The sequence below is a fragment of the Galleria mellonella genome, unplaced genomic scaffold (assembly GCF_026898425.1).
Source record: "Galleria mellonella isolate WM207_F2 unplaced genomic scaffold, CSIRO_AGI_GalMel_v1 utg78, whole genome shotgun sequence".
NCBI lineage: Eukaryota > Metazoa > Arthropoda > Insecta > Lepidoptera > Pyralidae > Galleria > Galleria mellonella.
The window spans coordinates 6402387-6420782 of record NW_026442151.1 but is presented as its reverse complement, the minus strand read 5'-3'; the positions used below and the strand labels follow the sequence as shown (position 1 = coordinate 6420782).

Genomic DNA, 18396 nt, shown 5'->3' with positions numbered 1-18396 from the left:
TGGATAAGTCATTCCCAGTAGTTTCTTACGCAACAAATCACAGTTTCACTTCAGGTGTTCCATGCATTCCGATTCCTCACCGCACAATCTGCACAGTGTGTCCGAGAATATACCCATCTTGTATATGCCTTACTGGCATATGTCCAGTTAAGGCACCTACTATGAGTCTTAAGGAAGAAGTTAATTGAAGTCGGTCGCCAGCTTAATGTCAGAGACAGCAGCTATATAGCTCGTCGAATAAATGTGCCACACTCCTATGGAGTGATGAATGTATGGGTAGCATGGTATGGTAACCATCAATTTTATGTAGTATAACTAATAACTAGGTTAATATAACAAGGGGTTTTTAACCATTGTGCTGATCTCCTGGTAGATAGAATTAAATGTTCATTGCCAAGGTTTCTGATGTTGATATGAATGGTAGGTTATAAAAATCAAGCTGTTGTAGTGATGTCTAACGTCGACTTATGGTTAAGTCAGACATACAGTCGGAATGTCGAGTTCAGGTTTTGAAAAGAACTAAAGTATATATTAACCATTGTATTTATAATCCCTCGTTTCCACCCACATACGAATAGTATAATTTGTATAAAATTATTTTTTTTTTTTTTGCTTAATAAAAAAGCGACTTCAATTGTGAATACAAAATATTTCGTAAATATAATACATTAAAATGATATTGAATATAGAACGTGGTATACAATATTTATAAGTAAAGTTTTCTTAGCAAGTAATAATACATTAAAAATATTTGAATTTAGAACGTGGAATCAAATGTTTAAAAATAGTGTTATTTTCGCAAAATGTACTGCATTGAAAATATTTGAATTTAGAACGCGGAATCCAGTATTTTTAGATCGTTTTCTTCGCAAATGGTAATATATTGAAAATATTTGAATTTGGAATGCGGAATCCATTGTTTACGAGTATAAGTAGAGTTTATTTCGCCACTAGGAGGCTTTTGCTTAATTGTCTTTATTTATAACTTTTTAGGCAGATGGCTTTCTAGTCGAAGTCTTAATAAATTTAAAAATAAAAGTCATTTGTTTTGCGAAGAAAATCTTCACTCGTTAAAAAATTTAATATGAGACCAACAAGAATAAATAATATATGGATTGGGATAAAATTGTGAACATGAGAATTGGCTTAATAGTTATAAAAAAAAAGTTAAAAAATACAGACGAATTGAACCTCCTTTTTAACCGACTTCAAAAAGGAGGTTCTCAGTTTAGACGTATTTTGTTTATGTTTGTTATCTTAAAACTTTGACAGTTATAAACCGATTTGGAAAATTCTTTATCTAAAAAGATATACCCTCATATTGGTCCCATAGAGATTTTATCAATACTTTAAATCACAATAACGGGTTATGCCACAATTGAAGTCGATTTTTTTTTCAAAGTCGCTTAATAACTCAATATATTATTATTGTAAATCTTTATTGTGCATAATTTACTTTAGACACGTTAAAAAGATGTAATACACAATGGCGGATTTATATTTATTTGACTGTAAGAGATACCTCTATAGGTATCTCTTACAGACAACCTTTGAGAAGCTGAAAAAAATTACTTAAATATTTTATACTTGTGTATATATTTATTTTAAACTGTATTATTTTAACACGCACGTGACACACCTAGTGTTACAGGCGTACATAGGTTATAGTAACTGTTTACCATCAGACTGACTATATGCTTGTTTGCCACCGTCCTTGTATAAAAAAAAAATTAACGTATGTTGTATATTGGTGGAAACGTATTATAAATGCAAGTGTTCTGTTAGTATTCAATGTTTAATTAATTTTTGTACTGATGTAGAAATTAAGTCATTTTTTTATTGAGTGATAAGATTTTTATAAGTACGAGGGTGAATTGAAGACCCAAGTCGACTACGACTGCCCAAAATTGACAATGAAATGGTGAAATAAATTATGTATATATATATATATATATATCCTGGTTTAACTCTAAATCAGGCAATATTCTACCAGCTGACTTTTTTTGTAATCAAATTATGAAAAAGTTGAAATAGCATCGAATAGACATAAAATATTGATACAAGATAAACTAATTTAAAATTTGTTTCATAATAAAAATCGACTTTATAGTGCAATAAATTTATCCTTTTGATTAAAAAAAAATAAAATACTGAACTGAAATTGATAAAATTTCTTTTGGACAAATCTAAGTATCCTTTCGGATGAAAAAATATTTTTCTAAATCAGTTTACAATTTACTAAATTATTTATAAAAAAAATATCAATCAAAACACTAGATGGAGTGACGACCTCAAGTGCATTGCAGGGAGTCAGTGGATGCAGGTGGCTTAACACTCGTTCCTTATGGCAGTCTATGAGAGAGGCCTATGTCCAGCAGTGGACAGATATGAAAAGCAGTGGGTGATGATAAAACAAAAAAAAAATACAATTGAATTAAAATTCTCCTCCATTTTTGAAGTTGATTACGTCTATTCGATGTAATTTTATTTTTAATTCATTCGGATTGCGACAAAAGTCAGTCTGCTGTCTACTTAAGCAAAAAAACACACTGGAGACAGTTCTGAAGTGCTATTTTCTATCTTTAAAACGACAATTTCAATTTAATATTACCGAAAGTCTGAACTTTTTTAAGTTTAACATTTAGGTTGAAACTACTTGGGTTTATAACGTAATACTTTCGCTAAACGATCAATATGAAATAAAAATATTAGAGACTAGGTCAGGAAATGGCTCTTCAAGAAGTGACCTCACTACTGCCCAGCAAGGTGAAGCCTTTCAGGTTTTTCACCGTTGTATGAATTAATGCGTACGTCTGATATCACGCGTGACGGTGCGCAGTGTTGCCATTTTAGTTCGGGGCTACATCTAGTAGTCTTTTTATGCTCATTCGTCACCATCTGTTTTCATTTTGCTCTTAGCCCCAAATCTACCCCAAAACAAAGGAAAAGTTTTTTATTAAAAAAAAAAATAAACCGGCTCAATAAATCAATTCCATTATTTGATTTGTAAAGTTTAGCACATGTTTCTTTTACTTTTAATATTTCAGAACTGTTTGGAAATCTTGTATACTTTACTGTTTTTGAGAGTCAATGAAAAGACACCTATCAAGTAGTGGACAGCAGCGGTATATTTTGGTAAAGAAGATCGTGAAACGTAGAAACAATAGATAAAGTCATAGATTTAAGAAAGAATACAATTTAAACTATTAAGAGGTATAAAAAAAAAACACGTTATGAACATACCTATATCCTGGAGTCCATATTAAAAAAAAAAACTAAATGTATAATCTACTTAGCCCTATTTTCTTATTTTTAAATAAATTAAAGTGATATTTAAATTTGATTTAGCTCGACCTTATACCGAATTGGCAACACTGGTCGTCCGTAATTGGCGTGCGCATGACCGCGTTTCACGCGCGTGATGCATGTCACTATGTTTTCCGCCTGATATTTGTATTGGAAAATAATTATAAATTTTTTATAATATTAGATAATAATCGTGTTCATATCAATCTTATGAGAGTGTTTGATGATGTAGCCTTTTGACAGAATGCCTTGAGTGTGTGCTAAGATATTAATGAATATATAAAAGACTCCAAATGTGTTAGACACCTAAATATGTTTTAAATTATAGACTTTATATAATAATAAAAAGGTTGTCACAAACGATTTTGTCTCGGAGTATTTTTTTTTTTAAATTCGTGTCTTCTCCTATCATAGACAAAACATAGACTTTAATCCACAGATAGAGATGTGTAAATAAAACATTCAATTTGTATGTCAACTTTTGGCCTTTAATGAGCTCGTAATGAAGTTTTTTTTTTTTAGATTAGTACCGCTTGTATAACTTGTTGTCTGAAATTGTTCGAAATTATGTCTACAGCCATCTTAGCACTGCTTGATGTCGACAGGAAATTCATCCTTCTCTGTTCACTTCCCGCGTTCTACAGTATAGGATTCTACGAAAACAGGGTGTACAAAAATTTGTTCAGGGCCGACAACGCGCGTGTGACAGACATCCCTAGTGTTGCAAGCATCTATAGGCTACTGTGACCCTTTACTATCAGACGAGCTGTATGCTTGTTTTTCACCTTCGTGGTATAAATAAAAAAATATATAATTGTTTTTTGTATTATATTATATTGTGACTATTTGATAGAACTTCATTATATCAACTATATAATATTATTTAAAATATTTGAAAAATATATTTACGAAATGGTTTACTGTGAAAAAGAGTTTGCCATAAAAAAATAGCTTTGACCCATTCTTGATTATGCCGACTCATGTTATTTAGACGTCACTGAAGAGCAATTAAACAAGCTTGAGCGTCTCCAAAGTTTATGTATCCGCTTCATATTTGGTCTTCGCAAATATGATCACATTTCTCAATTTCGTACTCAACTCAAGTGGCTCCCTATCCGTTTTCGTCGTAATCTGCATATCCTGTCTCTTCTTTACGCAATCCTTTTTAATCCTGCTGCTCCTGATTATCTAAAAGACCGATTCTTGTTTCTCACTGAGGCTAATGATCATACTTTACGCAGTGTCAATAACCTCCTACTCAAGTTTCCCACTCATTCTTCTTCCTTTTAGTCTAAATCCTTTACTGTTCAGGCAGTTCGTCTTTGGAACTCACTACCTACCTCTATTCGGTGCGTTCAAACTCTTACTGGCTTCAAAACCTCTGTTAAATCTTACTACCTCTCACTTTAGTACTATTTTCCTGTGTTCTCTCTTCGTTTTCCTTCGTAATTTTTTTTCTGTTGTATGTGTGCTGTGTTAAGTATGTGTATATTATGTATATATTTAATTGTGTATATATTATATATGTATGTATATATGTTTGTATATGATAATATTTATATAATAATGCGCCACCTACCCTTTGTCTTTTTCTCAATGTCCTCTACCCAAAGGTTGTCTGGAAGAGATTGCTTAGCGATAAGGCCGCCTTTTGTATCACTTCTCATTAATATTTACTGTATTTGTTATTTCTCTTTTTACTTGGTGCAATAGAGTGTAAATAAATAAATAATAATGCAACAAGCTATTTAATAGTGGCATGCTTACTTCTCTTCATCTACGTCTGTTGATTTTATTTGTAAGTCAACCTGGATTTGTTTATTCTTGTAAATTTTATAACCGAAAGAATCTATATTTGGATAGATGTGAATGTGAATGTGAAAGACTCTATTTTCCGCGCTTAACCTCTCATTTGGGCCGTTGTGCGTATGAGTCGTGGCTAGTACAGCCAACTTAGCTCCGCCCAAAAGCGCAGAAGCTTCCTGGGTTCTTCACAGGCCTCACGGAGCGACCTCACCGTTCCGAGGATTTCTAAACGTTGATGAGCCACAGCCTCACATTCCAGGATTGCGTGAGCAGCCGTTTCTTCAGCGTCGAAACAGCCTCGACATAGAGGGCTATCTGTGGCTCCTATTGTGTATAGATGTTTGTTTAATGGACAATGACCCGTTATTGTCCCTATCATTATTTTGAGGGTTTTTCTGTCTAGATGTAATAAAAGTTTTGATAGTCGTTGATTCAACGTAGGTACAGGTATTTGGATAGATATTGGATAAAATATATTTCGTATATTAGTCTGATTTGTATGATAAGCAGATACATCGAGGTAGACTCTGAAGTACCTTTCTGGATCTTTACACAGGCTATATCTAGGAACCAATGAGTTATTGTCAAAGCATACAAATGGTTTTCGTCAATAAATTAGTCACTCTTTAAAACTAATATTTTATTTGGTTGTACAACATTTTTTTTTTTATTCTTGTTAATGGATCATAATACACTAAATTTATAGTAATTTTTACAATTACATATTTAATTTCACACTAGAAACTTAAATAAATTAATATTTTAAAAACATAACATTTCAAAATCGGAGTGTGACAACCTTAATAAACGAAGTGGCTCGTAGGTGCGTGTGTATACGAATTCACTTCATTACTTGTATTGTAGTGTAGAAACCTAATATATAAAATGACTGTTCTACTGCCAATCTCTTATAATGAGAAATATTATACTGTTAAGGTGAGATTATAACCGAGTGATGGGTTTTTATATGTCAATGGTTGTCAGTTGCGTTGTTTGTGTCGCGTAATTTACGTTGTATTCGATTTTTTATATAAGTTGGATTGTATCACACGGCAGCGTAAAATAAGTTGCGATAATTACGTTCGTTTGGCGTCGCCCTAAGTCTATTTAGCTATAGTCTGTACGTTATAGCATGCTGCGAATGACAGTAGATATTTTAGTAGCTTTTACTGTAAAAGTTTATGGAGTCGAAGTCACGAAAAATGTTTTCAATGCGTAAATTACGTTTTAGTAATTTTTTATTCCATAATTTTAATGCTGTTATCCTGCACTATGCTATAATGAACAGCATATGATACTGTCATAGCATTATTCTTTAAAATCCTGTATAACAATTAAGAAAAATAAGAGTGAATGAAAGCAAAGGAAATAATGAGAGCGTAAAATAGAAAATTTATAGGTATACAGGATTTGTTCAGAATTTAGGTCGCAATCATCACGAAGTAAGCAGTGAACTAAATAAAGACTGGAGGAGGAAATAGCTTCTTTATACGAATCAGCATACGACTCGTTTTCTATAATCCGTCGATGAAACTTCCAGTCCTTTAATACATCCTATTACGAATATTGATTACACTAAAAGTCGAATAGCCGATTAGCTACACTTAATAAAGAAGGTCATAAACAAAGCACATGCTATTATAATTTAAAAAATAAAATTAATAACAATTTTGGTGGCATGATTTACTTTTTCTATTAAACCACCTATCATAATTTTACTCCTTCTAATAACATTCCTAAGACTATAATGAAAGGTTTTATAGATACATTTCACTCAATGTTTAAACCTTAGATTATATAGATAGAGCATCGAGCCTCAAAAACGAGTCAACTTTTTGTCAACTAATTGTCAAATTAGTTTACACGTTTTTTTTTTTTATCACTATTCTATATTTTTACGCATAAAATGTATCTTGACGTATTATTTAATAAATAAAATTAGTGTTTACGCATTAAAAGATGCAGAATTTATAAGACAAAATAAATATAGAAGTTATAAAGAAATCACTCATAATTTATCACGTAAAACTGTATGAAACAATTGTCCCGTTTTTCTCGAAGCATTTCTATGGAGACACTCTATAATCTAAGGTTTAAACGTGGAACGTCTTCCGACACCAAAATATGAATTTATCTATGAATTAATATTATCGTAAATATATACGTATTACGGTGCACTAAATACGAAAATTTATTGCATCGCTAATTTGAATCCTCCAAGTCTAAAATGTTCACTATGTATCATTCATGCATGCAAATACATCCAATTTGCTGTATTCTATAGGAATTGAGAAACCCTAAGTAGTAACATTTAATGTCTGTGAGGTTACAGTTTATGATAGAAAAATAGTTCTCAAGCATATTTTCAAATCATATTCGAAGTTTCGAAGCGAGCGGAAATTTTTATGATATATCTACAATAATTATTTGGAATTAATAATTGCCACGTATCTAATTATAACATTCTGTATTTTTTTTTATTTGGATATATTATAAATTCTAGTCAAATTGGTTCCCTTTTAATTATGGTATTAATTTCAAATGTATGTACTCGTATACTCTGATTTTCTTTATCATTTTTATTATAACAATCTTGACGTGGATTTTTACTCGGTTAATGGTTAACGAACAAATTGCTGGGATGAATTGTCAATAACATAACTATATTATTCCTTTTTATAGCATATGTCATATATGTGTAAGTATATTTGTTATTTATATATATTTATTCGTTTATATATGTAATTTTAATACGTATGTATATTCAAATTTAAACATACAAGGATGTTTACTGTATGCACTAATTTGTGCATTCTAAATGCAACAAAATGTTGCAAATATGAAATTGGAATAATTTTGTAAAATCAATTTATTAGTTTTCTTTACTGTGTAGTAGGAAGCATTGTCTGTGTATTATTCAAATAATGTATTTAGCATTTGATTTCCCATAATATTTTTATTGTATAAGCAATCAATATTGAGACAGTATTGTACTTATGTTTATACCTAATTATTAACTTAATGAAATTTGCATGTCGGTCAAGATTTTTTCAATTAATAGGACCCATAGCTGAAAATACTGTAATCAATAAAAATAATAATTTGTTCTCATGTTTGTATTATTATCTCTGGTTCCTAAAGTAACATAAGTCGATAAATCATCTATTTCTCTTGATTCGAGGAAAATTCGTAGTTCCCCCGATGCCCCTACCATTTTATTCTTCTAGTAAGCATACTACTATCCTGTCATTGTGTAATAATGATAGCGAGAATCACCATTATATGAGTCATTCCAAAGCACACTGCTTGTCTTATGGCTTTTTTTATATCATTGAGGTAGCAAACAAGCATACGGCCCGTAAGCGTTGCTAAGTTGGTAGCGGTTGCCGTAGTTTAGGAATGCCTGCAATACCAGGAGCATTACGCATTCGTTTCTGACTCGGAAGAAACATCTTTACCCCATTTATATAATTTATTTATTATTATGGTAATGTGTTTAGGCTCTGGGCCCTTAACTTATAAGTACCCATTAACGAGATAACGAGAACAGGTCTTCCTCACAAGATATCTTTTGTTAGCTTCATATTAGGTATTCGGACAAGGTATATTGTATAAATAATAAACCATAAATATGTATCACAATAATTTATTTTTACAAATGAGAGGGATCACAACAGGCTGAAATGACATCATCATCGTGTTTATTTGAGAAATGGTTAAAAATTAATCTTCCTCATGAATGACAATGAAACAATTATACACAGTAAATAGACATATTTTAATATGGATGGTGAATTAACTAAGAAGACAACTGCGCGAAGGCACTCGATGATTTCATTAATTTCTATAAATTAAGTCGCAAGTTTGAGCTCACGGTTCGGCGTCCATTACGTGTCAACAATACGTCTATCTAATAACAATCCAAAAACGGTCCACTCTTAGTGGTTAAAATCTCAAAATTGTACATCAAACGCGACAACAAGTTCTACACCGATATGGATCTGCGACTACGCAAATTTGGTCCCGCACAAGGGTCAACACGCCGGCGGCACATCGCCACCGCTTCAACCTACGCAACATACATTACTCTGTTAAACTATCTAAACACTTAGATACTAGAATATATGTTATACGATGTGATCGACACATTAACAATTTTATTACCTAAGTAGTTATCAACCGGAGCGGTGCGCCTATGTACAGCTCGCGGCCGGCCCGACCTTACGATTATGCCGTTTGTACCGTCGCAGTAGGAGCGCGATTACTCGACGAACTCCGGCCGGCGCGGCCCGCGACCGACGCGACCGACGCGCGGCGCTGACAATAATCGAGGCGAGTTCGCGTAATCGGGTCCCTACCGTATTAAAATATACAATTGGTGTAAGTCTAACTTAACTAGATATGTACAGGTGGGGCTAGCGGCCGGCGGCGGCAGCACAGCAGCCGCTAGCAGAGCACGGCGCGGTCGGGCGGCGGCGCGCGCGCGCGCAGGCGGCCGCAGTCGAGCGCGCAGTCGCAGCCGCAGTCGGCGGCCGCGTGGTGCGCGTGCGGCAGCTTCGCCGGCTTCTCGTAGTCCGGCTGGAACTTCTTGCACAGCGCGAGCACCGACGGCGGGTGCGCGTGCGACTTGCGCGACACCTGCAACCGTACGTCCGAGCGGTCAGCATCCACGATACGGAGCGAGGGGGAGAACGCCGCGATCACCGCTAGCTGTTAAATTAATCGGCCGTCAGAACAGGCTCCACTATGTGATATTGATATTATGTGTGATATCGTATAAGCTGCGGTCGGCGCGCCTCACCTTGGGCGTGGAGGGCGCGTCCGGGAAGGGCGGCGAGGTGTCGCGCGTGTGTGCGTGCTTTAGGGGCTTGTCGCGCTCCTCCGCTTCCGCTGCTGCCGCCGCCGCCGCTGCGTCCGCCGCCCGCGACTCTGATTCTGCGGAAAGAAATTAATCTATTAACTACACTTCTATTAGTCGTACCGACTTTTTAAATGCTACGATAAAAAATCTCATTAAATCCCAAAAAAAATCACTTCTTAAATTTTTCGTCGTTATTAGGAGATGTTTGGCGCTGGTCATTTAAAATCGTAGGCTAATAAAATAATTAAAGAATAAGAATAAGAATAATTTATTTGCTCGAAATGTGGTACAAAGGTCTTAAAATGGTAACTGAACTACACATTTCGCCTTATCTAAAGGCATGCAAATTTTGTCTTAGCACATGTTAAGTAAAAGTTTATCAATTATGTATGTCCAAATAATTATTCTAAATACATATTAATTGTTACATTGAATTAGTTAATTATGTCAACATTTAAAAATAGTCGATATTATAGTTATAAAGCATTAAAATTGTACATGTCATATTAATAATATTATTACGTAAAATACATTCTTAGTCTAATCTGCCATTCAGACTTACAAATTCTTTTATCGTGTAAAAACACTTTTCAATAAGCCAATTTCGTAGTTTTCTTCGGAAAATTTCAAAGGGCATTTCACGAAATGACTGGGGTATCTTATTGTAAATATTTATGCACATCACAAAACAATTTTTATGATAAAGGCTACTCTTACATATAGGCATGTGTAGTTTGGTAGGGTCCCTTTTGATAAATTTATTAATTTCACAAATTTTATTAAATAACTGTGGGTGTTTTTTAACAAAGATTCCAATTTCTAAGATATATAAACTCGTAACTGTTAATATTTTTATATCTTAAAGAAAAACAACAATACCTTTACTGTCATCGTGTGTCCCCTTCGTGCCGTTGCAAACGTTAACATCTTTGTGACCGTTAACGCCATTAACACCGTTCACGCCGTTCACACCGTTCACCGCTGTGACACCGTTGACATTGGTCCCAGTGACGTCACTGCCGGCGTCATCTGAGTCCGCGTCATCGTCGTCGTCACTGCCCACATCAGCGGTGTTAAACCCCACACCCATGATAACTGCGGGTATGTCTGACTCGTCTTTCAACCAGGGGTGCTCCAGGCACTCTTCCACTGTGAGACGACCCCTGAAAAAAGAAATAATTAGATTAACACCCGTAACTACTTAGGGTACTTAGACCTTTTCTGTGAATATGCCTCTCCATAAGGAGGATTTTGCCAGTAACTGCCACGCTTGGTAGGCACATTGACAACCGCATTCAAGTTTTTGGTGATGTTTTATAGATACTCATAGATCTATTAAGTGTCAATCCATAAACGTTCCACGGCAAGGCGCATATGTCCCCTTATGAAGAGGATATTAGCATACTATTCCACATTCAGTACAGAATTGAGACGAGAGGGGGGGCAGTCCAGCGGCACCCGGGGGCGAAATACTCTAAAAGTAGAATTGATAAAGGAATAGAATCAATAAAGGATGACATTAACTACGAAGATTCCCTTAGTCTCTTCTAACAACATCCTATGGATCATGAGTGGTGAAATTGTCTTCTTATTATGTCACTACATAGACAAGATACTTACAAATATACTCTCAATATAAAATTTTATCGACTGATTGCGCAATGTAATTTCGGAGCTACGCATTAATTTTACAATTTCGCATATTTTATAGATTTAAATCTTAAAGAACTACTTACTTGGGATCAACGACAAGGGTCTCCTTTATAAACTGAACGGCTCGCTGCGATACCTCGCGGAACAGACTCCGGGGGAAGGTGAGCTGGCACTGGGCGATGTTGAGGTATGTCTCCTGCTTGGTGTCGCCTGCGAACGGCGAGCACCCGGTCAGCAGAACGTACGCCAGTACGCCCACCGACCAGATATCCGCTGCCAGCGACAACGGTTCGTACGATAGGATTTCAGGAGCTGGAAAACAAAGAAATCACGATTAAGATCCAAATTTTCATATCTTCTACCACCCATGTATATGATAGTTTAATGCAACAGTAACCAGTACAAAAATTACAGTATAGGTGGTTTGATATTACAGTTCAACCTATAAATTTGATCCTTCGAGCCGGATAGAATGATGTGCAGTAAAAGTTAATAATTTGTGATTTAATTCCCTTTTTTTAACTTAATTAGTTCGTGTCGTCAACTTGAATGACACTCTTTAGTCGTACAAACGAAGATGTAACTGGTCGACATTAATTACCATAATTTATGTTAAACGGTTAAAAAATTAGAAAGTGTATAAAATTTTGAATGCGTGTTGACATATTACTGATGTATTGTGTAAACTTTGAGAAATTATACATAATTTACTTACCAACATAGTCTCTTGTGCCCAAAATTTCTCTGACATGTGCTCCTGGCTGTATTGCGCGGCTGATACCAAAGTCGCATATAAGAAGCTCTTCGCCGCCGGCGGACAGTAGCAAGTTCTGTGGTTTCAGGTCAAGGTGTGCGATGCGACGTGAATGTAGATGTGCTAGTCCTTCTAGGACGTGGCGCAGGGCACGCCGGGCCGCTCCCTCCGACAGACGCTCGTCGTCGTCCAGAAGACGCTGTAACTCGCCACCCGCGCATAGCTCTAGTACGATGGCAACTTCTGACCGCGTATCGTATACCTGGAATGCAGGAAAAAATGTGTCCGTTAAGAATGTTATTGAAGATAATAAAAAGTAGTCTGTATTAAGAAACAAAAGCCTTTGTCATGTTAAGAATTTGATTTTGATGATCTTATTATATTTATATAATAAACAGATAATGTCATTGCGCCTCAGTCCAATTAAAGTTTCGATCAATCAAGAAATGTTGGAAAACACCTTAAAGGTAAGTGCCTTTAATAATTAATGGCTATCATGATCCGTATAGTTTCTGATCCCTTGAAAATACTATTAAATAATAATTCGATAAAATTAAAATTAAATTATATATTAATATTAAAATTTTCATTTTAGAAATTTGTTCTAAGAATCAAAAGTCAATATCAATAGGATATCAATAGGTTCGTATCTGAAATAATATAATTGTAGTAGTTTTGAATACTACTTGAAGTTGGAAAAGTAAAGTGTTACAAATTAGGTGCAATAAGAGAACGTAATTTGTGACAACTGACCTCATGCAAACGAACGACACGTGTGCAATCGTGGCAAAGGGCAAGTACTGCCACTTCGTGGAGAATCTCTCGCGTAGTGTCCGCCGCGCGTCGACGCTTGCGGATGAATTTGGCTGCGTACTCCTCACCCGACACTAAGTGTCGCAGTTTACGGACTGACGCAAATTTGCCTCTGAAAATAAGAAAAGAATAAATTCAGCTTCTGTTGACATAAAATTAATACAAATCTAGTTCTCAATTAATCCATTTAGAGTAACAAGTTTTTAGTTTACTAGAGCTATCTAATGAAAGCGTAGAAAGTTTAATGACTCAGTAAAATTTATGCGCTGTTCGCATAGACTACAACAAGAGCAAAACCTAAATCTACATTAGCAATTGGCCAATTTCATTAGCCGTCGCCGTGTAAGATACTCCAGGGACCATAAACATTTCAGTAGTGTCGTAAGCCGCGAGTTAGTCACGATAATTACCAGCCTGTAAAATATCGGCGCCTGCGCACGCACCCGGCGATAAACAACGAGATCCACCTAGTCTATCTTAGAGATTTCTCCCATTAAATTGTTGTCAAGTAAACGTCACTATACAAATGCACAAGCTCATTAACTAGTAGTTTAAGCTAATAAAATGCCTGTTGAACCTTCGTATCTATGGAATTTCATAATATGGGGAAATTCAGCATAACCTACCTCGAGAACAATGGCTAATTTATATATGCTGTGTGAATAATTTAACAAACAAAGCGGGAGGCGTAAGAGGTGCAAACCGTTTTACAGCTAATTCTAAGTAACGCGTGAATGTGCGCGCGCGCTGCACTGGTACGGCGCCGGCGCCGGCCGCCCGCCGCGCTCCTAGCTGTCGACGCGAACGTTTTAGCGCGGAATACTACAGGGAAATATGATGTACCGCCTAAACTGAAATTTAATGTATAAAATACAATAAATTTTGTTTTAATTAATAGATAAATAACTAACTGCAAGTAAAATATACGTCCCCCTGTTATCATGGATAACATCCCAGTTATAGAAGTCGACTAAGATACAAAATCAATATCAGATACAGACCAAGATAAGAAAAAATATATAAATATATCCATGACAGAAACATATCATGCCAGCAAACTGCTTGGAGACAGAATAGATTCTACTCATTTGTCTGCCAACAAGCAACTTTGCTTCCATGACAATGTTTTGGTAAATATAGCAAATTATATTGCCATAATACTTTAATAGTAAGAATGACGTGAGGGGTACCATGGACATTACAATTTTATATAATGAAGCTATACATAATTTACTGTAAATACTTGTTCATAGAGGACAGCTGCCATTTTTCAGGTAGAACTGTCAGATTGGCTTTTTTTATACAACTTAGAATGGCAAACAAGCTGATGGCCCATCTGATGGAAAGTGGTTACCGTTGATAAAAAGGAAAACAGTAAGTATAAAAAATGCTAATGAGGAGGTTTCATTCAAAATACATCAATTAAATATTTTTTATTTATTGGCAATACGTAAATTACCAGAGGGAGACTTTGTACAAAAGTCGATTGCTTGGGTACCTCTATCCAATTCGTGTTTCTACCGTAAAGCAGTTGTGTTTGCATGGCTGTGTTTCGGTTTAAAGTGTGGGATATGGCGTGAATTTACAGGGTACAGAGGAATAACACCTGAGTCTTTAGAAATGGCAACGCATGGGAAGTATCATGGGCGAAACAGTATACTCTGTTATATCCGTGGTACTGCTCATGGAAAATGGTAACCGTCGCCTATAGACAGGCGACGGTTACCATTTTCCATCAAGTGGGCCGTCAGCTTGTTTGCCATTCTATATTCTATAAAAAAAATTGTAGGTATAAAAACGAACACAAAAATTTCGCCGTGCAGAGCTTACTTCATTGAATACACTACATTAGTTCAGTAGATTTGTTTATTGCTAATCTTCTCTATTGTTTATATTGTGCGTGTAATTACAAAGAATATAGATCTTTATTAAACAGCGATCGTTTTATAACTGGGTCTCGGTAAAAAATCGATTCAATTGAGTCATGCCTCACACATTGTTTTTGCATACCCACGTTACACCTCAATGATTTACGAGTAAAAATTGATCAAGAATCAAAATTTGGATCTTTTCACGCAGTAGGAGTAATACCACATAAAAATAATTATTTATTTATTAAATTTTAATACACCTGGATAGTGTAAATGACGGGCCTAACATCATAAGGCGTTATCTACAAATCGACCGTAGAAAGGAATAACAGAAAATATAATTACCGATGAAAAGTGTTGAACAATATTAAATTCAAACAGTATTATTTAAATCACATACTTACAAATATTACTCTTATTACCAAAATTATACATATACATATATATTCTACATTTTTCTATTATATATATAATAAAAAAGAAACGGAATTTAACAAGCTATTTTAAAATTAGCTAATTGGTTTTGATAATTAGTAAAAAACAAATTCTCTCGTTACAACGTGGAGCCTCGGGATTTTTGGAACCCCGTGACCTATTTCACACAGTCAACGATGGTGTCCATGGTAGCTTTATCGATTTTTCGCTTGCCCTTAAACATTTCAGCACATAGACAAAAACGATGGTTCCTTTTTCGAATTCAAAAACTATTTAATACTTTTTTCTACATAAATAAAGATAAGTATCATAAAGTAAAACATTTATTCTTACAGTAAAACCTTTTGTGGTCACGTTTATTGGTGCACAAACATCTCTTTGTTTCAACGGGCTCATTAGCATTCACCAGCGAACATTATGAGCAATATCTGGGTGATCGTAAAATGGCAAATAACAGTGCATCGTAAATCGTAGTTTAATGACCTGTCCGTGTGCAGTATCAAAATAGAGCGCCGAGGGCGGTGGGGCGATGGGTCGTGCCCTAAATGTCCTGCTCCTGACAATCTGGGCCGAACGAACAGCTGACATTGTCCCTATTGCTTTACTCGGGAGTTATAAACAAAAAAATACAAATATTATGTACATATTCGGCAAGGATAATGTTGGTATCGCTCCAATAAAATCTCTTTTCCCACAATATCTATATACATATATGGGTGAAAAGAGATTGTTAATAATGGGGAGATTAGTCCCCATTGCTATCAATATATCCTATCAGGTAGATCTGCACGCGGTTCACCCTGGAAACCATTGTAACTATTTTATCGTTGAATTCCTCACAATGGGCTAACTGACTTGCCTTTTCATCCTCACTGATCATCCTTCTCTGGTGTCCCATCAGTGAATAGCGATAACGCAGGCGCGATTACCTTTCCTTTGTCATCCATTAAAAAGAACTACATATAGAATGCTTTTGGAGACTGACGGCGGAAAAAGGAAAGATTTCGATCCATCGTTTTTTTAATTGTTCTATACTTATGAATTTTGATAACAATTGCTGTCCATAAATAAGAGTTCTTAAGTTTTAAAAGGCCGCCATTGTGCGGTCTAATTATAAAAAAAAAACTAACCAATCAATAATACCTATATCACAATGTTAGATGCATAGGTGTAGTGTCCAAGTGGGTCAGCGGCGGATCGAAGGGTCGTGCCACGGCCGTGCCCTCATTTTATTGTCCTGTAACTCTTGTCCTGTTGACATTGGCCTATTACTGGAGCATTGTTTATAATAAACACGATTAACAGTTACACACGCATCTAAAATATCTTACCACATTGTCAATATTACTCACAAGAACTATATTTAAGACTGGTCGTTTCCCATGACTCAGTCCTCGCGGAAATCTTTATCATCCGTCACTATGGACATTTTGGGAAATCCTTCCCTATGGTGAAGGCCTGTATTATAAATGGAACTTAAATTTCAAATTTGTCGCTTCGAACCCAGCGGTTTAGACTGTTTGTCAATATATTAGTCAGAGAGGTATTCCATAGAAATCAAAACATTAAAATAAAAACTATTTCGTTATTGTTATAATTTTTTTGTTTTTTTCTTTTGTTTTATATGTAATACTTTTTATTTGTCAATATAGAACACATGCACGTTCATATACAGTCAAAAATGCACGGGCTTTTTAATGACAATGCAATTTTAGGCATAGTGTATTGTACACATGCATGTTAACAGAGATTTAAGAGAGTAACTGTCGAGTTTCTAGGAGATTCTTCTTAACAGGTAATAACTTTCTGAACTCTGCATTTATGAAAAAATTACGATTTAAGTGTTTGTAAACAAGTTTATTTGTATAAATATGATTTTATTACAAAAAAAACAAAAACACTTTTCGAAACATATTTGCTCCTAGTACATTTTAAAAATCACATGATGAAGAAATTACGCGTGGAATATTACAAAGAGGTAAAATGTAATTCTATTAACTAATGTGTAATAAAGGACAGATAAGAAATATTAATAAATTCGACACGACATCGACACAAGGAAAAATTGTATTTGCTTATACATATTTAGAAATAACTTTTCCGCCGCTATTTCGTACACGTAGATTACAGAAGTAGGAAAAATTATTAAAGTAGACTATTTTTAGATGGCGTATCATAATTAGATTTTAATATAGACCTACAGAAAGACAATTGTGAAACCCACATCTGTTTTGGTGCAGTAGTTTGTGCGTGATACCGAATCAAACATAAAGACAGGCAGACAAAATTTCTAAAAACTATTGTTCTGGATTTTATTGCTCGTATTAAAGTCACAAAAATAGATTTTTCTTAAATATATCCCATGTACAGACATGGTCTAGTTACAGTTTTACTATATATATATTAATAACTAAAATAAATCCAGCCATAGAATGCGCAACCCTTTGGTTTCCAGTAGGTGTCGTAAGAGGCAATTAATAGTACTTAATGGCTGAGATATGGGCAGCAGCGTTGCTCTTAAAACATCAAAGCTTAACTGCGGTTGCCAACCCCCCTACCAAATGTAACAAACTACTGGCAACCCCCCCCCCCCCCCTCCATATGGAGAGGGTTATGTTCGGCAGTAGACAATTAATATGATTAATATGACATGAATAAGATAAAAGACTTCTTGAGTGGCGACCCCGTACGGGCAAACCCTCCACTAGATGGAGTGACGACCAGAAATGCATTACAGAAAGTCAGTGGATGCAGGTGGCTCTGGACCATTTTTATGGCAATCTATGGGAAAGACTTATGTCCAGCAGTGGACGAATAATGGCTTAAATGCTGATAATGATAATGATGAAAATAAGAGACTAAATTCGTAATTTAAACATGACCTAATAATAATTCAA

The 18396-nt window shown here is 35.1% G+C and overlaps 1 protein-coding gene across 2 annotated transcripts in view; it reads right to left on the bottom strand.

Annotated features, from left to right (window-relative positions):
• Nucleotides 1–8742: 8742 nt before the first annotated feature.
• Nucleotides 8743–18396, bottom strand: part of LOC113517328 (serine/threonine-protein kinase 17A) — a 223888-nt gene continuing 214234 nt past the window's right edge. The window contains exons 2-7 of one of the 2 annotated variants that reach the window (XM_052901512.1): nucleotides 13134–13305; nucleotides 12342–12642; nucleotides 11710–11938; nucleotides 10853–11136; nucleotides 9914–10047; nucleotides 8743–9822 (exon numbers count right to left, since the gene is read on the bottom strand). In XM_052901512.1, coding sequence (XP_052757472.1) covers nucleotides 9559–9822; nucleotides 9914–10047; nucleotides 10853–11136; nucleotides 11710–11938; nucleotides 12342–12642; nucleotides 13134–13305 — 1384 coding nt within the window. In that variant the 3' untranslated portion in view covers nucleotides 8743–9558. The remainder of the gene's footprint in view (nucleotides 9823–9913; nucleotides 10048–10852; nucleotides 11137–11709; nucleotides 11939–12341; nucleotides 12643–13133; nucleotides 13306–18396) is intronic. The other variant, XM_052901513.1, reaches the window with a different exon arrangement.